The sequence below is a fragment of the Pieris brassicae genome, chromosome 13 (assembly GCF_905147105.1).
Source record: "Pieris brassicae chromosome 13, ilPieBrab1.1, whole genome shotgun sequence".
NCBI lineage: Eukaryota > Metazoa > Arthropoda > Insecta > Lepidoptera > Pieridae > Pieris > Pieris brassicae.
Window position 1 is genome coordinate 1,941,536 of NC_059677.1, and position 24,697 is coordinate 1,966,232.

The 24,697-nt window shown below is 32.1% G+C and overlaps 3 protein-coding genes across 14 annotated transcripts in view; 2 read left to right on the forward strand and 1 right to left on the reverse strand.

Annotated features, from left to right (window-relative positions):
• Window positions 1-8,531, reverse strand: part of LOC123717656 (neurobeachin) — a 468,381-nt gene extending 459,850 nt beyond the window's left edge. For all 11 annotated transcript variants that reach the window (XM_045673757.1, XM_045673752.1, XM_045673751.1 and 8 more), the window contains exon 1: window positions 8,267-8,531. In XM_045673757.1, coding sequence (XP_045529713.1) covers window positions 8,267-8,425 — 159 coding nt within the window. In that variant the 5' untranslated portion in view covers window positions 8,426-8,531. The remainder of the gene's footprint in view (window positions 1-8,266) is intronic.
• Window positions 8,532-9,498: 967 nt separating this feature from the next.
• LOC123717737 (septin-2) lies at window positions 9,499-20,308 on the forward strand. 2 transcript variants are annotated; one of them, XM_045673882.1, is made up of 10 exons: window positions 9,499-9,713; window positions 10,042-10,159; window positions 10,648-10,790; window positions 12,842-13,028; window positions 15,588-15,706; window positions 16,321-16,513; window positions 17,310-17,473; window positions 18,158-18,295; window positions 18,692-18,891; window positions 19,218-20,308. In XM_045673882.1, the coding sequence occupies exons 1-9, from the start codon at window positions 9,678-9,680 to the stop codon at window positions 18,857-18,859; spliced, it is 1,266 nt and encodes a 421-aa protein (XP_045529838.1). In that variant the 5' UTR covers window positions 9,499-9,677; the 3' UTR covers window positions 18,860-18,891; window positions 19,218-20,308. The 2 variants fall into 2 exon arrangements, with proteins under 2 accessions (XP_045529838.1, XP_045529837.1); XM_045673881.1 differs by having other exon boundaries at window positions 9,504-9,713; window positions 18,692-20,308.
• Window positions 20,309-21,729: 1,421 nt separating this feature from the next.
• On the forward strand, window positions 21,730-23,518 carry LOC123717868 (lethal(2)neighbour of tid protein 2). Its single transcript, XM_045674117.1, has one exon. It carries the CDS (start codon window positions 22,027-22,029, stop codon window positions 23,512-23,514), a length of 1,488 nt encoding a protein of 495 aa, XP_045530073.1. The 5' UTR covers window positions 21,730-22,026; the 3' UTR covers window positions 23,515-23,518.
• The last annotated feature ends 1,179 nt before the right edge of the window (window positions 23,519-24,697 follow it).

Genomic DNA, 24,697 nt, shown 5'->3' on the forward strand with positions numbered 1-24,697 from the left:
TAAGATCACAGATAATCTTAAATTAATTTTAATACTGCCATAACACGTATAAGATTGGCAATTGACAATTTTATTGTCTTTGTACCTCCTTTTTTGGATCTGTACTATATATTTCTAATAATTGTACCTTTGTATATAATATATACGGTATATATAAATTGTGGTAAGTCTTCGTAAAATCATTTTCTCTAGAAATCATTGCTGTCAATATTTGAAGTTGACTAATGTCAAATGATTAATCTTTTGATTATCTATTAGGATACCGTCTCCTAATAAATCTGCAGTACATAATGTACTATAGAAATACTACCTACGTGTGGATTGTTGCCTGCTGCATCATATCTGCCTCATCGGAAGCTCTTGACCATGACCTCGCCTTTCTGGTTGTCACTTGAGAATTGCACTCGTAGCAAACGTAGACTAATATTAAGATGCATGATGAATTAGCGATATTTATAAATTTAATAATGAAGTTTTTATTAAATTAAAAAAAAAAGTTACGAACTACTTGTATATATGCCTTTAGACTATAATTTAAATTGTTACCTTATATGTATTTAATAGGGTTCTTTGCAAAAACAAAAAAAAACTATGTTTTCAGCAATTAATATATGCAACAGAAGACAAATCCCCAGGACAGGGTCCTTACTGAACGCACAGCCTGCTGAAAAGAGAAAACTCCATAGACTGAGGCTGCGTTGGTGACACGAAGTTGTCAAGCACCTCAAAACAATGGGTGTTCGAAATTGGACGCAAGCAGAACGAGATATATTGTGATGACGAAAGATACTACCGACGGCTAAGGCCCACAAGGGGCCTTACAGCGCTTATAGTGATGATAATAAATGTTATACTATCTTGTAATACAATAGTTACAAAACGAAGAAATTCTACTGAAATTTGTTTGTAAAATTCTCTTGTATTATCTTTTAAATAATTAAAAGCTATAGTGCGGATGGAATAAAATCTTCAATGAAACACGTAAACAACCAAATAAAAAGACGTAAATGTATTTTTGAAAGCACTACGAAAAATTCACACAACAAAAGTTTCAGTCGCAGAACGTACCTATAAAAAAGTAACTTCTCATCCAGATTTTTACTGTTTCTTTATAAAAAATATATATAAAAGGCGGTGTTGTGCTTTCAGCGTGTGTGACTCTCATCCCTGAGGTCGTAAGTTCTATCTCGGCTGAGCACCAATGTGTTCGTACGGTAAAGAAAAACATCGTGAGGAAACCGGCTTGCCTTAGACCCAAAAAAGTGATCAGACACAAATACAGATCACCTACTTGCCTATTCAATTGGCAAATGATAGATACAAATACAGCAATGAGCCCAGACCTAAGGTTGTAGTGCAAATGATTTATTTTGTGAAATATCTGCATTCTTTACGCAACATATCGCATGAATAAGACTATTGTCCGGGTTGAGTGTACAAGAAGCGAAAGAATTGTTTATTGTTCGCTGTTATATGGCTGCTTACATTATTATGCATCTCATGGACGTTGCATTCATAAGCGGTTCATATTTAATTTATTCAACGTAATACGGTTATGGTGTAGGAACAGGCACATTTCTCTGTCTGCCTCAAAATAAGGCAAGTAGAAGCCGCACAATGGCGCTATTTGTATACAGCTGCCTATCGATTTATTAGAAAGCTTCAAGAAGCATTCTTAAAGGAAGGTAATGCAAGAGCCCTTTGACAGTGACAGCTAGCTTTTATTAAAAAGAAATTGCCCGTAATTTCCCTCCTTTTCATTGAATTATGCCAATTGTTACGTTTCTGCAACGAAGTGTTAATGAATAAATAATAAAAATGTTTGCTCCATTCCTTATTGAGTTACAAAACTTTACCGAATCTAAATTATATAATTTGTAAAGGCGGAAGCCATTAGTTGGATCTCGCTATTTAAAAAAAAATCATTATTACATCGACTTACGTACATAGACAACTTTTTGTCACTAGACTCGGGAGTAACTTGATGATAGTGTAAGAAATCGGTTGTGTAAATATTATCACTGATTATTAAAATATATTTTAACGTTAGTACCATACATATTTCTAAAATGGTCACTTATGTAAAATATCGGAGGACGTACAATACGCAAAAAGATACCTTAATTAAATCGATTATATGAATTTTACCGTTTATTTTTTCTTTCCTACAGATTTACTGAATTTTAATCCCCCCTCCCCCTCTTATATTTCGTTTTCAAGCACAGAAAATGTGTGGGTATAATGTGTAAAAAAAGTAAATAATTATTGTTGACGTAATCACCAAATAAGAAAATCAAAGCAACATTAAATATTATACTAAGTAAACAAACCTACGTTTGAGTTGCGCATTTGGTATATTTAAAGTGAGGCAGTATATTAAAATTTCGCCACACCTAGATAGGTACTTAACGTAATTATTTACCAATTAAAGCATGTTAAAGTGCTAAACACGTGCCCTGGTGTGCCATAGCTATGTTATCGTTGTTTTTAGAATAAAGTTTATCCTTGTCATGACACATGTCATTGGCAATGCCAAACATCAAATGCTTCAAAGTAAAAAGAAAGAAATATATGTTCGGTTTCGCGAATATATATACCGAATATTTGTTTATTTTATTCTTGGAATAAAGAATAGGGGAACTTACTTTTTTTATTAATTTTTTGGCCCGGTAACGAGACCTTTAAGCGGGAAACTATCTTATTATATAGTCATACAGATGAGCTGTCAAATGACAGTCCACATCTGTGGATGAAACTACGTCTAGATAATTTGGAGGCATCTACACGGGGAACTAGTTCCTTCTAAGAACTAACAATTAAAACTAACGTTCAATCTTATATTACATTTTCAGTCTATAAACGTTTATGTGTATAGGTACTAACGTCATTCTAAACTGTAACTGTGTAGTTATGCTACTTTTGTAATGTGTAATTCTTACGCTTAAGAACGTATACTAGATATTTAATTCAAAATAGTCGAAGCAACAGACAACCCTATGCATAAATTACCCGTTTCCCAATAATTGCATAATAAATAACGTTCATCTATCACAGGCTACGAGAGGAAATAGAGCAATTGCATGACTGTCGGATTGGCCGTGACGTACTTCTACAGCTGCTACAGCAGATGAATTGTTGAGTTTTTGTTAACACAGTAAATCCATAAGTACATGTACTAAAAATACTTATAGCCCATTTATGCCTTCCAGGTTAGGATTATGCAAATAGTTCTGCTACATTGGCAATTCTGTGACTTTAAAATCTACTACAGAACACATAATAATTATCTGTTTATGACATTTTTAGCATTAGAATCAACTTTTAATGAAAAGTATTTTAGAGTTTGGAATTGTTCAAAGCCATAATGGAGTTGCTCCAGTCCAAAACAAGAGTCTAAAAAAAGTTAACTCTTTATGTTTATATCTGTACTAGTTATACAGCAAATACAAACCTATAGGTGTGACGTTTACCAGACCTATCTTTGCCCTAGCGCGTGTCGGATGTCAGCTGTCAGAAGGCAATGATTTCGCCAATATAGATACCAACCTACGGATCTTGTCAAATTTAACGATGGGGTGGGATTCGTCATCGCTCCTAACAATACTAGCTACTATGTACATACTAGAACCTTTCATTCCATTTTTCAAAAAAATAATCTGGGTTGCATACCTTGAATAAGTAGGATGTAATCTTTTAGTATAGATGTATAGTTTAGTACACCTAATTATTATTAGGCTAGATCTGTGGTCATAGACTCTTTCATATACAATATATATATATATATATAATCTGTGTAGAAGTGTGGTCTAGATTTTAGTCATTGATTTAAGATGTGACTGTCATTTTGTAAGTTTTCAAACGCGAATATTCAGTTGATATCAATTATAAGAATTACGACTCCTAGATTTATTCGGCAGCCCTAAAGGAAGGAGACCTACCAATTATATTAATTATATCTAATGGAGTAGAGAAAAAACACTTCTATTATTAAAAATTCATTTATATTTATAGGTAATAGGTGAACTTAAGCTCATTATAGAGCCTTGTCGGTATGCGGCAACCTTGTAAAGCATTTTCAAATATAAATTGTTTAACATAATTTTTAAAATATAGGTCGCATATTAAATAATGTAAGGCTCACAAAAAAACCTTAGTAAGTATAAATTATAAAAAATACAGCAGTTGTTTCGATTTTATGAAATATTAAAAAAGAGGTTTTACTAGAACCTTTTTTCTACGAAAAGGTTTTAATCTCGCCGAAGAGATAAAAAAAAAACAATTAAAAATTCACTTTTATTTGACCGCGTTTAGAGTAGTCAGTGGATTCTTAAAATTATTATAAAATTGTGATTAATTATTTTTAATTTGTGATACAAAACATCTATTTCGCTGCAAATTCGATGCAGTGACAGCGTACGACGGTGGAGTTGATATATGTATTTATTTTTCTTTCGGGTAAGTTTCATGTTTTTTTTATTAGAATAAACTTCTTTAAACCTAAAGACAATATACCTACGAATATTCCTGCCGAAGATCTCTCTATTTCCGTTTATCGTTCCGTGAATCATGTGCTGGAAAAATATATATAACGATTTATTTATTGCCCTACACAGGAACTTGACATTTTTAACAGATCTTTAAAAATATGGTTAAAACTGTGTATTTATTCTTTTTGATTTTTGAGTATCACGTTTTATTTAGGCTTCCAAGCACGTGTGTGAACTTTCCTAAGAGTAAATATGTTTGCCCACAAAATATTTCAGAACGAATCGGCTACTTATTTTCTCAATGGCTTGGTTGTAATGTAACGTAGTAATCATTAGTTATAAATTTGTTGTGTTGCATGAAATAAATTTGTTCGACGTCCTGGTGGAAAAAAAAACTATTTGTTTGCACCATACTTAGAACTCCTAATCCTATATTATATAATCATGTATAAGAGAGGTTTAAGGGTTCTTGTTTGTATATATGAAGTCGTTTCAATTTTGAAAAATCGTTTTTATATCTATTAAACAAAAGAAATTACAAGTCAAACAAACTCTCCCCCAACGGATTGCGAAACGTCACAAATAACCACTTGAATGTCACGTGTCGTAAAATACGTCGTTATGCTTAGAAATGTCAAATGGCCGCAATAAAGATTGAGTCTTACCTAATTAAATATTTATAACATGGCAAACCATGCATCTTTTATTAGTATTTGATTACTAACACCAGCATTGATTTATTTTATTTATTATTCACCATTTACTACATTATGTTAAACAGATCGTAGACCAATCGAAATGTATTATCGGCCATTACATACGCCACATTTACTAGGACCTTTCAGACAGGTAAGTGAACAGGGAGGAGAGCTGCGTGAGTATGTAAATATGAATATCACTCGCCCTGCCACTGCAATTGCCATTGTTACGTGTTCCGTGATATAATAAAGAGCCGAGTGTTTACACTCGTGGGCGACGATACAGCAACAAGAAGTTTTCAGGGATATTAACATTCTGACAGCGGCAGAAGCGAGGCGTGAGTGTAAATATCATAGGTATTAAACCCTCCGGGCATCATTTTGTATTACAGTTGACAATTATTTTGACTTTCTGGAGTCATACATAGCGCCAAGTTCTGTATGTTACCTATATAGGCAAAATTTGGTAACAGCTTTGCAGATTTTATTGAGATTAAATATCTAAGCAACTGCTCCAAAATTACTGCCAATTTATAAAATTTTGACCTTCACCGTAACATTCATTGATATAGTTTTGTAGCCACCAAACTTGGGCATTGAATAAAATGGCTAGCTTAATATTGACTTGATTAATTCTATGACCATGACATTGAAGTACGCTGGAGGTACCTACAACCTAGTTACTCACAAGCATTAAGCATAGAAAACATTTGATATAAAAATTCTGCGGTCTCACTGTCCCGGGCGTCCACCGGGAACACGCTGAGTGAGACCTACTTTCCCTATTTCTACGATTCATTCAACCCTCTGTAGTGCTCGCCACTCGCTGTTTTTTCACCACACTGCGAATACTGGTGTAACTGACCAGCTTAACCAACACCATAATTAAGATTTTCTATTTATTTCTCTAATTCAAGGCAATCTCTGCGATGCTGTTGGTATTTAAATGATCACCAAATTAAATAAAATTATAAGTCAATTCTAAAAGGTCCTGCTTTTATTTAGAATTTTATTATGACTTTACAATTCGATCACTTTATGGTTCTGAATTAAACTGAACTTAAAGAAAACCTAACTAGTGTAATTAACCTTTACTTGGTTACTGTACTGTACCTTTATCATGATTTCAAATTAATACATCTAAGTAGAACATACTTTTATCAAGTGAGAAAAATTGTAACCATATGTTGCAATTGTTTTTATGTAGATTTGAACCCCGGTCAAACCTGTCTCGCCAACCTATAAGCACTGAAACACCAGATTATGTTTAATGCTGTTGCCTAGCTGCTCCATTGATGGGACATATGTTGCAGTTGTATCACAACCATGTAAATATATCATACACAATGACATGCATAAGAATTATTAACATTACTTATGTATATTGAGATTACCTATTTAGTAACCTCTATAGCTGAGTATGTTACTTATTTGTATTCACTTTGCATTTTACACAAATTTTTGTTATTGTCCTGATGTCATACTCAAACAGAAACAACTAATACTGTTAAGCAGAGATAGTGGATTTATTAGTTTAACATCATTGAGATTATCAGTTAATTAAATGATTACGATTTAATTATCTCAAGAGACGAGATACAAACATGTTTTATATTGACATAACAAAAATTATTGTATTATTATGGGTTAGAAATATAAATTATTATACATGGCAAACGGGCTGGAGACTGTTTCAGTTATAACTGACACAGTGTTATCTCACTGACACTCAAACTGCTAAAATGGTTGCGAGTGTGTTGCAAGCCTTGATGATCTATGATCTTATTGTGAAGGAATAATTTATCATTAATACAAAACAAGTCTAGGGTAGTTTTATAGGTAGTTTGTATCTATACAGATATTGTGAATTTAATAATATCCATCTTAAGTTACATAAATGGTTTAAAATATTTTCTTAAATAATTCAGCATACCCAAGCAAATTTTATTAATTATTATTGTATGGTGGTCAGCTATCAGACAGCTATAATAAAACAACATGTGAACCTATAAAAAAATCAGTTATTTTTTTATTAAACATTAAATTTAATCATTATATGATTGTAAATAGATTTAGAATTTGATTAGTTATATTTATTTTATTCCTAACTAGAGGTAAGATCGGGTTAAAGGAGTAGTTAATTTTATTAATATAAAAAAAACATATATGAATAAGTTTTTATTAAAACACTGTTGACAAAATATTTGTATTATTATAATAAGTCATATGAAGTACTTAATTTAGAGTAATTCTTTGTCGATCGACAAAGACGACGATCATACGACGAAATCTCGCGAAATACCGTCACACTTATGACATAATCGTAATGTTTTCAAATAATTAAAGATTCTACTATAAGTAATATTTTATGAAGTAGTTGTGCATATAGCACGTAACCCGGTGCTGAGTTCGACACCCGGCGAATCAATATTTGTTGCGTGTTCGCATAGAAGATTTACCTTTAAAAAAACTGTTCACGCAACCTTATGTGCCGCATGGCCCAGTGGCCTACAGAACGTACAACACAAAAAATGAACAAAATATGTGAAACTCCATACAATTAACTACGAAATAATAGAAATTAAAATTACTTCCTTGCCAGTTTTCAAATTGTGCCTGGTACACCCTAGTCTTCTTTTCATTTTTCAATCTTCGCAAACTCCTACACATTATTTTTTGACGATCTGTCTACCGTTTCTGGAAAACTTTTTATAATACCTATCTTATTTCCTAAACATAAATTGTTAGCTTAAAATATAATAGAAGAATGTATCATATATTTATTTATTTGAAACTTTGATCGGGTGTTTATTTAAGAGCCGCTAAACATCGAAGGTAAATTTAATAACGCCATCAAAACAAACTTGGTAGGTGGAAAATATCTGTTGTTACGAACTCGATCGATAAATAGAAACAAACTACAGTTCAATAGCATTACAATATACTACTAACAACAAAAAAATATACAAATAGTAAGTAAGAAATATTAAATTAACATTGTTTTGCGTGACCAATAACCTCTTATACGAATCTAGCAAGATTTTTATAGGATTGATGGGGGATTTCTACATGATGACTTACCAGGTGTAAAACGGTGTTCACCACTTCACGGTTAGTTACCTGGCCAACTTCTATCAGCCCGATAAGAACTGCAAATTTCAGGCTATCGTTCGTCGTCATTCGAACGACTTCTTCAGGTCTTTTTATATCACTAAACGGCGGTGATTTTATATCCACCATGGTTTGTTATGTCACAATACACTTATTCACAAATTACAATTTCACTCGCGACTGTAAAACTCAAAAAACATTATTTCATCGGCTCACATGATAACGCGCTGATATCACTTGCTGCCATTTTGGTTTGTAACGATGTTGCCATGTCGTGGTTAACAGTGTTAAAATTCCCCCATAAGTTATTTTAAATAATAGTTTCCCTTAATGTAAGCTTAATGTCTTAGATTAATATTCGAACAGTGTCTGGTTTCTAAATAAAGTTTCCAGTAGAATGGGATACCTTAATCTTAACTGTCATGGGAACCATTTAAAAAGTTAATTGCAGTGACCACCAGACAGTAAAAAAAATGATTTAATTTTATTAAATTTCTATTTATAATAATGATCTAATAAAAGTTAAAAATATATAGGATTCATATTCAAACGACCATTCACGCACAGATTGAGAGATTTCTTTTTAAATAATTAACTATTTTAAAAAATCTTAGGAGTTTACTGTAATCGTTATTTTTAAGTACTTGATTTTCTTCTTTTTTATACCTCGGAACATCGGCATCTATACAACATTAGCATCGAACAAGACAATGATTATATAGGAAAATAACAATTAAAATGTATTCTAATAAATAGTATGAAGTATTTTTTTAAAATTTATACTTCATTCAATTGTAAATAAATTATTACATGCTCAAGAACCTAAGTTACAGTTATACTTATGCACATGCTTGTGTCAGTCAGTTCATATTTTGACCGAATCCGTATTAATTATGATTTTTTTCATATATATACCAATAATTAGATAGTAAGCTAGCTTATCCTTAATAACACCCCAATGTATCGTGGAAATCTTCTGGACATGGCAATATTTGAACATTAAAAGGCAGTAGGCATCATACTTTTAAACTAGTCAAATCTTGAAAATAAACTCGCAGTGCTAGGAACTTTTATTTATTCAGTCCACTTTAAACTATTCTGTATTTATTTCACACATCAATTATTTCGAGGATTCGATAGGATTACGCCGTTATCATTTGGGTAAACGAATGTTTTCAAAATTTGTTGTATTTAAAATTCAACACGAATTGATTTTTGATTTTATTATATTTGCGTTGCCCAACATGAGTATTGAACATAGGTGCGGAACGGAATTGTCATTGTCATATGTCAAGTAATGATGACATTATCTTTGACAGTTAAATACTTTCCAATTTCCTGATTCAGTCATTAGTCAGACGTGAACCAATACACTTGTGAAATGGCTGCGATAGACGTTGAGACTATGCCTATAAAAGTGAGTAATTAATTAATTTGTCTTCTCTAAGGATTCACGGTGTTATTAGTAGAAAGAGAGCAAATTGTTTATTCAGAGTTATATCAATTAAACTGTAAATGTTTCTGTTTAAGAAAATAGGGTGAGAGTCACAGCTTGGGCGTTCTCCATTCGTATTACTGTTTACTATAGGATATAGATATTCAGATTTCATTTATGACGCACTGATGAAAACAAAACATAACGGCTATATTGTTTAAAAACAAATTAATTAATCGACATATTTTATGGATGAGTCAATAAACATGTATATAGGTATAGTGAAGATAATAATAAGATTTTATCTAAGGTGGAGACTGCAATGCGTACGTTAAAGTTGTCGGGGCATGTCGGTTTCGACAGCCTGCCGGACCAACTAGTAAACAAGAGTGTGCAAAATGGATTTGTGTTCAACATTCTATGTATTGGTAAGTGATTCATTGTATACGCGTTTAATCAACTGTACTCGATAGATAAAAGTTTGCTTGACGTAACTACTTATTTTATTGACTTGTTGATTATGCGTCTGACCCTTATGTTTGCATTCATTAAATTTGTAATTGTATAATAGACATGTAGGGTTTGAAGTGGCCTTGTATGTTGCACTCATCATTGTTCATAATTGAAAGTAACTAAATTAACATTTAATCTCCAGAGCAAGTTCATCAAACAAACCAATGTTCTAATAGACACCTATTTCGCTATAGTGCCTTTGAAAGCAAGTTTGTGATGCTTTTGTACTTTCAAACTACAATCATTGTTTTGTAGTGAATTCATATTATAATACATAAATACCAAGCATAATTCAATTGAACTGTAGAAGCATTGTGTTATAACTGCTATTATAGATTAATATTGTTACATCACATATGTAATCAAGTATCAAATAACTTAATCGAACTGGATATGTTAATAGGTGAAACTGGCTTAGGCAAATCTACACTAATGGACTCTTTGTTTAACACCAATTTCGAGTCTTCTCCTAGTCCACACAATCTGCCAACTGTTAAATTGAAAGCACATACCTATGAACTACAGGAAAGCAGTGTACGGCTTAAGGTACGAGAATTCATTTATATGCTTGATTATTTCATATTAAATTGTTTCCATTCCAACAGCTAATATAATTTTAGATAGGTATAGGAATAGAAAATGTTTTTTTTATATAGTAGGTAGCAAACAAGCACATGGGCTTGTTGAAAAAGAGCAGTCATCACAGCCCATAGACACATACAATTAATTCTTATACATGTTATTATTATGTATTAATTTAAATTTTATTATCTGATTTTTCCTGGTGTCGTAACCAATAAATTACATATAAAACATCGCTTTGAGAGTGTTGTTTTAATTCTTGAATTTTAACATGTAATGTACTGTATTTTAACAGAAGATAATTTTATTATCATTAAAAGCAATCGCTAAAAAACTTGCAAAGCTATTTTAAAATAATATAAAAAAATATGTATAAATCTTTTAATGAATATAGTTTATGTTACTTTTCTAAATGATAAATTAAAAAAAAAACTTTTCTAAATGAGGGTATTAAAATAGAGTTTATTTAATAGTTATCATTATTAACGAGGGGTTATTTATATTTACAGTTTCTTAATAGATTATTCTTACTAATTATTTAAAGTGTACATAAAGTGATATAACCTAATTTATAGAATTTTTATAATGCAATTTGGTCCATTCATGTCCATTGTTTTCACGCTGTGATGAAAAAAAATTATGAGTGTTAGTTAAAAGTGCAATTTAACCGATTTATTTTTTATGATTAAGGTTGATAAAATAAAGCGTTTGTATTAAATCTAATTTTATTTTAAATATTATGGCAATAGTTTTGACTTTATGATTCTACCTAAAAGTGATCAAAACACAATATTCCTGTTATTCTGTGGAACCTTTCAAAACCCAGTAATAGTATTTTCATATTGTTAGTCATGTTAGAATCTTGTAATTATCTCGACCTCAATACTTATAAGTTGCATCTTATTTATCTCATAGTAAATTTCGTCACGTTAACTCTTAATTTTACTACATTTCTGATCAAAAATAAAACTTTTACATGACGATAACTACAAAAATAAAGTTCAAAAGGCGCCAAATTTAACACATGTTTTTCATACCTCACGGCGCATGTGCTGAAGCCGCGTTGCCATAGATAATCAGTATATAGAGACATGCATTATACGTATTAAAAATAGGAAATAGTAATTATATGTTTTTTTGTTAATCCGTATTCCATTTTCTTATAAATATCACATAGGCATCATCTGATATTAATCTAACCATTACTGGTCATTTCTTTTACGCAATTAAGAGTTGCCGCTATACATTTATTGACATAAAATCTAAGTAAAATATATTTAAGTTATTGAAATTGAATTTTCTTTCTTTTACTGTTCTTTACATGGAGTCGCTCCTTTTTCAGATTCAGATTTGGGTAAGATTCAGAATTTCTTTTCAAAATTAGCCCTTAGCGCTAACCTTCCATAGGTTCCGTATTACGGAAGACATTACATTTTTGTCACACGGAAGTTGAAATACACAGATATTTCTAAATAATATGTTCGTTTTTGCAGTTTGAATTACGAACGTTACTATAAAAGAGTTTTTATTTTAAATTAAAAACTATCCGGTATCATGATTTAATTGGTTATAAACTATACTAACTAACAATTTATTATTGTTTATGTGTAAACATACTATCTTTGATCACTGTTATTTATTTCGTAACACTAAAGAGTATTTTATAGAACTTCTCTTCGTCACAGGTACAGTTTTCCAAAATGTGCCTTCTAAATCCAAAACATTTTTGACAGATATTGATTCATTAACGCTTTTAAGTCTCGTTCAATTAAAATGAGGTGAAGAAGCTTTCGCAAATATATCCCTATTACAAGAGCAGTGTTGGCTTAGTTTTCGGAGCTCTCATCTGAGGTTATAGGTTCGAACCCCGGCCGTGCCCCTTTCTATCTATGTGCGCATTTAACAGTCACTCGTACGGTGAAGGAAAACAGGAATCCGGCATTTATTAGAACAAAACGTCGATGGCATGTGTCAGGTTTTGTTTTAATAATAAATATATATATATATTATTTCAGTTAACTATTTGCGACACTGTGGGATATGGTGATCAGGTCAACAAGGATGATAGTTTCAAAGCCGTAGTGGACTACATTGATGCACAGTTTGAGGCGTATCTGCAAGAGGAGCTGAAAATAAAACGCTCCCTGCCGACCTACCACGATAGCCGTTTGCATGTTTGTCTTTACTTCATTTGTCCGACCGGTGAGTTTATGAGGCTATTATATTAAAACTCTTTTGTTTGTCTATTGAAGAGGACTGAAAATACTGGACGTAATTTAAAAATATTTTGTCATTCAAGTTTTACCTTTCGAATATTACGTAAGCACTTACAAGCACATTGTCTATGCTTGAAAACGAAATTTCAAGGATTCCTACAAATATTTTTGAACAGCTTTCCTTACTTTTGCTTACATAATACTTTAATGGGTTCTTATCCCTAAGAGATGTATGCTATATAGATAATATTGACATTTAGATAATTATAACTATGCAACAAGAATCTTTGTATGTATGCAGCGGTTGATAGGTTAGGTGTTGTTACTTGATTAGTCACTGGCCTAATAATATGTTATGAGAGCTACACGAATTTTATGATAATTTAGTTTATTTACTTACATAATTATTATTTGTTTGTGACAGCATGAACAAATTACTTTACAATCTGCCATTTCACTGCGAGTACAAGTTTTCATTATAGAAATGTATTGTTACGTTCCATATTACGCATTAGTTGTTTTTACGTATTATAACGCGGCTAAGGCGTCATTTCTGCGTACGTTGGAAATATTAAAATTTCATTATTTTTTATTAATTAAATTTAAATCGTCCACGTGGATAGTGGGGTGCTCTGATTCGGTTTTGGGTACTTTTTGTATGTAACTACATACTTTATTTTTTTGGCAAAAAGGTCATGCACTCATAACAACACTAGTTATGGTGCTGAGAACTCATGACGAAGTCATAAAAAAATCGCTGGTGGCGCGATACGGAATATTTGAGGAAACCCAAATGTACCAGGACGTCATGAGTGACCTGGTGACCAATACATTAGCGTCCTTGACATTGATATATTCAGCGCACGCCTGACACAATAGTAGAAAAAATAACGGTACCAACTTTTACTTACAGTCAATCTAGAGCGGACCTTGTTTGTATAGATAATTAATGCAAACAACTAGCTGGAATGTGAAATATTTGTATGTTCTAACGTATAACACTTAAAAGAGTTTACCAAGTTTTTATGCCGGCTTATCCTCGGCTCGGTCTTTGCCGATGAGTAGCCGATGTCTGCTATACAAAATTAATGACGTGGAATAAGTGATACTTGTATCTTATATGGGAGCGTTCAAGTATTACGTCACGCAATTTTTGGAGATTCCCCCCCATGAGTAAAACGTTTCGTGACCACCCCCAATGACTCTGTATACCTAAAACATGGATAACGCGTAATTCAATCCCCGCCCCGTATCGTAATGTTTCAGGAGGAAATAATTGTTTTGATATGAGCGCCATTATTTTTATGTAAACGCGTTTGTTATATATAACTAGGAGCCTTCTTTCTTGTGTCCAGGAAGAAACTGGGTTATTACTATATTACCAAAATAAATAAAAGTCCGTGCGTACAAAGTACACATGTCAGAAGTGAAATTTCTTTGTAAATTAATTATTACTAAGGTAAAAGCCCCAATAGATGATCGTGTACCATGTATTTGTATATATATATTAACACTGTTTACACACTGTATGCGTGCTGATGATAATGATGAAGTAATGCGACAGAATTGCCATCTAAAGCTCTAATATGCAACTACTAAACGAATACATCAACCAATAGCGTGTATTTTTCTCGATCTCCCTTTCTCACTCTCTCTCAATCGCTCTCTTCCTTTTCTTCGACAGAAACGAGCACATCTTGCACCTAAAGAAGTTTCACTTCAAAAAATATACAATATATATTAGCCGATCCGGCAAACGTCGTTTTGCCATGTATATTATTTCCAAAAAACATTTTTTAGTTCAATAAAAATAACCTATATACAGATGACAATTAAGGGTTGTTTGTATTTTTGTAAGCTGTATCATAAAAAACAAAAAAAAATGGTATAAACAATAATATTTGTGGTGGACACCCACCCCTTATCACTTAGGGGTTTGAAAGATAGTAGCCAATTCTCGGACTTACTGAATATGCATAAACAAATTCATGAGCATCGGTCAAGCCGTTTCGGATATTGTGACAAGAGAATTTTATATATATATAGTAATATAGAGATGTATTTATTTATTTATACTTCATTATCATAATATACATAATTATACAAATAAAAAACAAAGAGTAAGTAGGTTACATAAGTTATTAGGCAACAGGCGGCCTTATCGCTAACAAGCGATTTCTTCCAGGCAACCCTAATATGGGACAATAAAAGAAAAACCTACAGAGGGTAAAGTACAAGAAGTGCATAATTAATTAACAAAAAACACCTAAAAAATTAATAAAATAATATGTATAAACAGACATGTAAAAGTTCTGCCAAAGGTTAATTGACTCACAATTAATATATATATACTAATAACGAGGCAGAAGAAAAATGATCAAAAAGAAGATTCAAATATCTTAAAATGTAACATTATACTGACCGTTGTCTCAAGTTTTCTATTGATTTCTAACTAAGAGAATTACTTACCGAAATAACTTTGTATAACAGTATATACAAACAGAAAGATCCGACGAAAAATAACATTCTTGTATTGACATTTCAGGACATGGCCTCAAATCTATTGATCTTGTTTGCATGAAGAAATTGGACACTAAAGTGAATATTATTCCCATCATTGCGAAGGCTGATACCATCTCCAAGACTGAACTGCAGAAATTTAAGGTAATTTAAAAAATAAGCTAAACTTCAAAGGCCACAAAAATTATCAAAAAGCTGTCAAATGTTTTCAATTTGATCTTTGACATATTTGAATTTGACAATATATTAATATGAATATTATGATGATTGATATACCTTTGGTAGTTGACGGGTGTGAGAATCTAGCTGCAATATAAAATCGTTACTGGCCATTATAATGTTAATTTAATTAAGTACAAACACATTTAAAAGAAAATTCATTAAAACTAAAAATCACTCGGTAACTCTGTAAGTAGTGACTGGAATAGGCTTCAGAAAGTATAATTATTTTAAAAATCCAGTGCCTCTACAACCTTTTACGCTTTAGATGTCTGTATCTGTTTTGTGATCATACCACTCCCAAATCTGACACATGTCGATGTTAGGACATGCTGGTTTCCTCACCAGGTTTTTACTTTACCTTGTGAGCGAGTGTTGAACTAGAACATAGATAGAAAGGCTAACCGTAGACTGTCTGTGCTTCTGCTCAGCTACAGTGGAATTAGTACATTTTAAACTCAATTAAAAACAGATTTTATAATAATTAATGTATAACGATTATTTGATATAAAAAATTAATGTTTGTTTTCTCCTTTCAGTCCAAAATTATGCAAGAACTGCAATCGAACGGTGTGGAAATATACCAGTTTCCAACAGATGACGAATCTGTCTCTGAAGTGAACACCTCAATGAACAGTCACATTCCATTTGCTGTGGTTGGCAGTACTGATTTTGTCAAAATTGGAAATAAGACTGTGAGAGCCAGGCAGTATCCTTGGGGGACTGTGCAAGGTATTTCATATCATTTGTAGTCGTTGAAGTATATGAAAAAATTTGCTTTAAATTTGACAAATAAAACAAAGATGGCTTCCTACGGCGATCACGTGACTATTGTCATACAAATGCTTTTGTTTGGAGTTAGTGGACCATTATTTTTCCTCAGAACCATTTTTTAGGTTTTTATGTCAACGCGGGTCAGGGATTTGTAGGTTTTAACTTTGTATTACTTAGTATTGTCTTATGTTAACATAGATTTTACACATTTGAAGAAAACACTTTTTACCGGATTGAAGCTTTGCATTATTATAAACTTATAATTATTTTACATAACTTTAAATTTCTCCTGACGTTTCGCGTGCTTTACAGCATGCGTGGTTACGGTGACTGAAGACAAAACGTGTTGAATGTCGAAAAGTTGTAATCTGTAGAGAAAGTTGTATTATCTGTACTTATTTCCCTGGAGTTGATATCGACTACAAGATGACGGGTTTGTGCAGAAATTACTCACGGTGTCCTAATATAATTATAAGTTTATAACAATACATAGCTTCAATCCGTTAGAAGTGTTGTCTTTAAATTTGTATTACTTAATTTGTGTTACACAATTTTAAAGAGTTAAAATTGTAATCTACTACACAACGATTATGTAACCTCGTTTTTAATTTTCAAATTCTTCCTCGTCTGTTAATAATGAAAAGATTTTATTATATAAAAATATTATTGTTAAATAAACTGTTTACAAAGCGTTACATTGATTCGATAATTGTACTTTTATATTTTTTTTAATTTTATGATTAAATATTTCCAGTTGAAAATGAGTCCCACTGCGACTTTGTGAAGCTGCGTGAGATGTTAATTCGGACCAACATGGAGGACATGCGAGAGAAGACTCACGCGCGCCACTACGAGTTGTACCGCCGTCGAAGACTCGCGCAAATGGGATTTAGCGATGTTGACGCCCATAACAAACCGGTAATCTTTTACTAAGTGTTAGTAAAAACACTAAACTCTGTTTTAGGGCTAAAACTTCGTTTCTGTTTCGATATCGATTGTTTTTTTTATTGGAAAGTACCTGATCTGCCTCCTGGGTCTGAAATACTAAGATTTTTGGGTTTAATAATGTTCAACAACAACGTACGAGCTCGTAATAAATGCTCGTCCAGATAACGTGCATGCGTAGTCGACGGCGTGCGTCAGGCACAGAAGGCTGATCACCTCGCCTATTCGATTGTCAAATGATCATGAAATATATACAGAAATCTGAGTCCCAGACCTAAAAACGTTTTAGCGCCATTTATTTATTTTAACATATTCGTAAATACACTATTTGATCACATACTAACTAGACAGGAATCTATCTATTAATTTAAAAAAACAACAAATGTATGGTTATTATACTTATAGAACACCAACAATTAAGTTTAGTTTAGTTGTCTTAATAAATGTGTATAACATGTATTTTTGCACTACTTGCCTGTCTTATGTAATTTAATACATTTTATTTTTTCTTTACTCACAGTGGTTGCCTGGAAGAGATCGCTCGTAAGCGATAAGGTCGCCAGTTGCCCTCCTTTTGATTTAATTATGTTAATTTTTTTTATGTAGTGTAACGAAGTTTAAATAAATAAATATAAGTACATACATATGATATTTTAGGTGTCCTTCCAACAAACATTTGAGCAGAAGCGATCAGCTCATCTCGCCGAGTTGCAGCTGAAAGAGGATGAGATGCGTCAGATGTTTGTTCAACGCGTTAAGGAAAAGGAGGCTGAACTTAAGGAAGCTGAAAAAGAGGTGACATTTGTTTCTTAGATAATTCCATTTACGGACTTCGAAAAGACCCTTAATTAAAGTCTTCCAGTTCAGAAGTTTTTAAAATTATATGGCTTGAGGTGACAGTCTACGGAGGTCACACTTATTTATCAAATATGTTGATTTACTGTTCATATGATTTTTTTAATTGAATCTTTTTATGAACTAAGTTTCTGTTCTTTTATTGTATGAGTCCTCTGAGTCTTTATGTACCTCGGAAGACTGGTCACCCACAACGCAAGAATGTCCTAATGTAGGGAATCTGTACAATAGTACATCAATAGAATTATAAGATAGGTTTAATTAAAATTCTATTAAATAAAAAAATATTTTTTATTAACTTACTTGTCTTTTAAATATATTCAATATTTTTTCCAGCTTCATGCGAAATTCGACAAGCTGAAGAAAGACCATACAGAAGAGAAGAAGCGTCTCGAAGAACTTCGTAAGAAGATAGAAGATGACACAATTGAATTCAACCGTCGCAAACAACAGACTCAACACTCACACCACACTCTCACTCTTGGCAAGAGCAAGAAGAAGTGAGGACACACCTCATCTCTTCGCAGGTCCATCCGGTAAGACCTTGTGGGCCATAGACTAAAGCCTTGACTGGAAACAGGACTATCGCTAATTTGTCGATTATTGTTAGAACTGTGCTGAATACTAGACTTGTTTACTCTGTGCAAAGACATTACTAACTTATTGCCGCCGTATATTTCTTTCGGGATTGTAGCAATTTATTCACTGTATCACAAACAATTTCATGTAATAACATATATTAATGCTCGTTTAGTAGGTAGTTTGATGGCTGTTGTATTTTAATAATCAACAGGTTGAAACGATACACGCCTGCTAAAGGGTTTTTGTGTCATGCTCAACTGGTAATTCCTTTGCCTTCCAGATCGAGAAGTTTCGAGAACACTATCGCGTTTCGCAATTGTTTTGCTTACATTTTTTTAATAGTCTTAAAGCAATTGAATTAAAATAATGCTTTATAGCGTATCCTCAACTTTTAAAGGTTCTAGACATAAGCGAAAATGTTCGTTTCATCATAACTTGTACACATCACCAATGTCGGTTCTAATGTCAAAAATATTTTCCGTAGATATTAAAATCTTTTGTGGATGTGGATTTTGTTTGCCTTCTCGGATGTGTTAGTAGTGACTTTAGTCCTCCTATATTCCTTGCAATTCCAGAACGTTTTTGTTAATTCCTTAAATTATAGAACATTGTACTAATGGTATAAATGAGATAATATTAGTTATTCTTTTGTAAACCTTTACGGTAACACAATATGTTAAAAGGGTTGAATTTATAAGTTGCTGGTTTGAGTGAATGAAAAAAAAACATTTTACTTTGATATTGATTATGCTGATGTGAAATTTTCGAGTGACTTATAGAGCTTTTTGCCATCCAATAATGAAAACATAGATTCAACATTCAAGTTTGTAAGCACATTCCATTCCGAGATTTTGCACACTAAAACCTGTATTACACATCTAAATGATATTCACATAAAATTTATGTTATTAGTGAGGCTAGATTTTATCCCAAGTTTAGGTATGAACATATTTTTAGTAATAGCAGTGCATACTTTACAAGTAAAGATATTTTTAGAGATTGGTAACACTGTCTTTTGGCCTTACTATCTTGTCATTTGTGCACAGCGTATATCACGTTGCTATCAAATGACATTTTCTCATTTGAAGAGGATTTGTTATAAAATGTAGAGTTTATTTTACAAATGTAATTTGTATGTACCTACATCCAATTCAATCCAATTTGTCACGCCTGTTGCAGAGATTTTGTCTTACTCTGTGTCAAATAATAACTACCATAGACTGTCAAATTTTGAACACCGCCCGAATTTACACAGTGAAATATAGAACATTTCTTTGTGAATTTTTATTACATTCTAGGATACATTCTGGATACAACAAATAGGTCAGTAGACATAATTCACTGGTTTCAATACAATTTGTAATTTTTTTTTACTTTGAACTGCCAATTTACTTGCACCTAGCCATATACTAACATTTTATACCAAATTTTATTTATCTCTAGACTAAGTTAGTTATAAGAATAATTTTACATCAAGTATTATTGGAGAATCGATCTTGTATGAATTTTATTTAAAAAATTAATTGCTGTTTATTAATATTTATATTTAAAAAATACGACAAACATGCTTTAGTCGATTCTTTTCACCTCATTACAAATTTGTCAACAATTTTTTTGGTGAATGCAAAATTTTAGATATACTTAACAGAAACATTGCTTGCAAAGGCGTTCAAAGTTTAATTTAAATTAGTAATTCCTAATGAAATTGAATGCTGAACACCAACTTTGTATGTATTATATGATGTATTGTTTATAGGTTTCTCGATTGCCAAGTAGATATTAACCAATATAGTAATGCACTAAGCATATTTAGATATAAATAAAGCCTGTTTGTTAGTTCAGGGTTGATCTGTGTGTAATTGTAAACATTTGTGAGCATGCAAAACGTCAGAACATTCTTAATTATATTTTTTAGGGAACACCTCTACTACTCAAATAAATTCATTCTAACTGCACTCATATATAAAAAAATTAATAACTATGTGTGATTGACTGATTTGGCTTAAAATTGTATGGAAGTTGTGTTTAAAATAGATTAAACTTGGCTTAACTAGTTGTATTATTTTTCATGAATTTTCATACACATATATGAGCTCTCTTATTTAATCTGCATTTATTCATTTCCTTATAGTATAACAGTTTTGTATTTTATAGATAATAAATTATATTGATATGAAATTGTTTTATTTCTATGGTAAACCTCAACAGCACTGATTGGTTCTTTTCATCACCTGTCCGGTGATTTTGCGCATATTTAAATACCTTTGCGAGGCATTTTAAAATAGTGGTGTGATAAATATAATTTTATTATCATTATTTATTATTTTATATTCTGGTGTCTGTATGTTATGGAAGACATCCTACGTGACTCCAGTTTCTAAAGTAAAGTTAGTTGTTATGTGATGTATGCAAGTGGATATGGATGAAGAAGTACTTCTTTGCGGAGTATTAAATAAACTCACGGCACTCCAACACATGTTTATGCCCATTCTCCGCTTGCTCTCGCAGCTCAACGGTTATATTGAGTCTTCACCGGGTTGCGACCTATTTGTAAAGCGTAATGAGAAATTTGAGAAAAGGCTGCGACTTCAAAACATACTTTAAAGAAGACTAACATACATCAAAATTTTTATGGGAATTGTATAAAAATCACTTTGAACTGTAGTAAAATATAATGTTATAATAGTAGTTGTATGCTGCAAATAAATAATTTACGAAGAGAAATTACTATTATCTATAGTCATTTAACTGTGTCACCTCAGACGATACATCTAACGGTAGTCTGTGCTACCTAGTATCTTTGAATTTTGAAAATGTTATTGTATGTATATCTAATTAATAAAAATTTGATGTAAATTCTAAGCGCAGGCTTATTTAAATTTTTACATAATAATTTAAAATACGACTTCCGGCGTAGAAAGTTTTACTACTTAAGATTTATTACTAGAATATAACCAGACAGACTGGCCGGGACACCGATGGCATCTGAATCTATTTTTAAAAACCCTCTCGAAACGTGAAACCTACTACTTAGGAGAGATAGTCTAAGAAAACGTATTCTACAATAAAGCGTAACCAAATTATAGAAGATGGGACGAAATAGCGTTCAGCTAAGATATCAAGACATCAAAAAAATGTTTACATGGACATATGTGAAGAAAATAATAGTAGATCCTGCTCATTTATCGTTTATTGCGTTCTGTATTTTGGTTGCGGAGTTGGTTCTAAATATACTGATTGTAGAAAAAGTGCCTTATACAGAAATAGATTGGAAAGCATATATGCAAGAGTGCGAAGGATTCATAAATGGTACCTTTGATTACAGCAAGCTCCGTGGTGATACAGGACCTCTGGTTTATCCTGCTGGTTTTGTGTATATTTATTCATTTCTATACTTTATTACTAGTCATGGTGAAAATATTAAGTTAGCGCAATATATTTTTATCTGTGTTTATTTAATATTACTTATTTTGATTTTAAGAATTTATCTTAAAACTAAGAAAGTACCACCATATGCCCTTGCAATCACAATTTTAACCTCATATAGAATTCACTCTATTCATGTTTTAAGAATGTTTAATGATCCAATTGCTGTATTACTGTTATATGCATCACTTAATTTATTTTTGGATTCAAGGTGGTATTTAGCCAGCTTTATATACAGCTTAGCAGTTTCCGTAAAGATGAATATTTTGTTATATGCACCAGCCCTGTTTTTCTTTTATTTGGTTAATTTAGGATTTATAGATACATTTAAACAATTATTTGTATGTGGTCTGACACAATTGATTTTAGGCCTTCCATTTTTGTTAAGTAACCCAGTTGCTTATATTCGGGGAAGTTTTGACGTAGGTAGAGTTTTTAATCATACTTGGACTGTTAATTATAGATTTATGGATGTGAAAGTATTTGAAAGTGCATGGTTTCATTTAGTTTTGTTAGGAATACATATCATGTTGTTATTATTGTTTTTACCAATGTGTATACAATATTTTAGAAGTTATTGCCGATTAAAGTATGTTCAGAAGCAAGTACAGCCCCAAATAGATGCCAAAAATTTAGAGGATAAGAAAAAAGTGAAAGCTAAGAAGAGCATGAAAAGCAAATTGGAAAAGGATGAAGATCTTACCAAAGAACAAGAGCAATTATTAAAATCATTTGAAAATATGCTTAAAAAGTCAGCGCCAAAGGGAAGTAAGGGGAACAATGAAGTAAAATCCAAAAGCTCCGAAAGTGAAACAAAGCATTATAGTATAAATTTTGATATTCTTTCACAATTATTTATTTTACCTATGTTTTTGGTTAACTTTATTGGTGTAGTTTGTGCTAGAAGCCTGCACTATCAGTTTTATTCTTGGTATTTTCATACACTACCATACCTGTTGTGGTCAACTAATTTTAGTTTAGTTGTTAGATTTCTAATTTTGGCGTTAATTGAATTTTGCTGGAATACATATCCAAGTACCGATGCAACTAGTATCTTATTACATGTGTGTCATATTAGCATTTTGTATGGTATTTACAATAAAATGTCTAGAGAATTTAATTTTGTATCACGAAGTAATAAAGCTTTGTAAATTGTCTTGTTTTTTTAATTATTCCTTATTATTTAATGAATGTTTATACATCTTCAAGCTGACCTTAGTGTATATTTTTAAACATGTCTACAATTGATGTTTGATGCAACAATAACTATTGTATTAGCAAGCATCAAAAGAATCGTGAAATTTATTTATAAAATGTAAGTAAATTTATCTTTTATAAATTAAACAAGAATAAAATTGTTTATTAACACAAATATAGAATATTTAAAATATTTTCAACCTACTTAGTAATAATAATTAAGAATCGATTAATAGAAAACGCAAATAAATTGAATAAGTTTGGTTGTTGTGGCAGCATTTCCTTGCTGGTCAATAACAACACATGAGCACTTATATGGTTTGACGAAGGATAAGCATTAATCCAATGACCACCATCATCATCAATGATTATACAGCCCCTTGTGGGCCGTAGCCTCCTCAAGTACACTTCACCATCGCAATCTATCCAGAGCTTCCCGGTTCCAATTGCGAACCCATATTGTTTCGAGGTCCTTGACAACTCCATCACACCAACGTAGCCTCGGTCTACCGGGTTTATTCTTGCCACCGGGTTGTGAGTTTAGTAAGGACCTTTGGGTTCTGTCGTTCGTCATTCGGTGCACATATCTCAGCCACTTGAGTCTGTTGCACTTTATGAATTGGACAATGTTGGCATCGTCTAGGATGTTATAAAGTTCCTCATTGTAGCGAATACGCCAAACAACGTCGTCGCAAACATGACCAAAGATTCTTCGAAGAATCTTCCGCTCGAAAATTAGGAGAGAAGTCTCGTCTTTTTTGCCAGGGTACAGGTTTAAGAACCATAAGTGAGCACTGATCGCAGAATTACAGTACAGAACAAGCTTGGTATTCTTCGTAAGAAGTCGTGATCGGAAATATCTACGAAGGCCAAAGTAGCAGTGATTTGCCATCATGATGCGTCTATTGATATCTCGGGTGGGATTGTTATCACTAGTCACCATTGAGAACAATTAAACAAACTCCTCACATTGTTCAAAGCTTACGTCTTCCACGATAAAGGGATTTCTTTCCTAATGGTTTTGGTTTGTCGTCATATACTTTGTTTTATCCACATTTACCGACCGGCCCATAGAACTGGCGGCTGCGGAGGCTTTTAAAACATTCCGCTAATTGGTTTTTGTTTCGCGTGACTAGA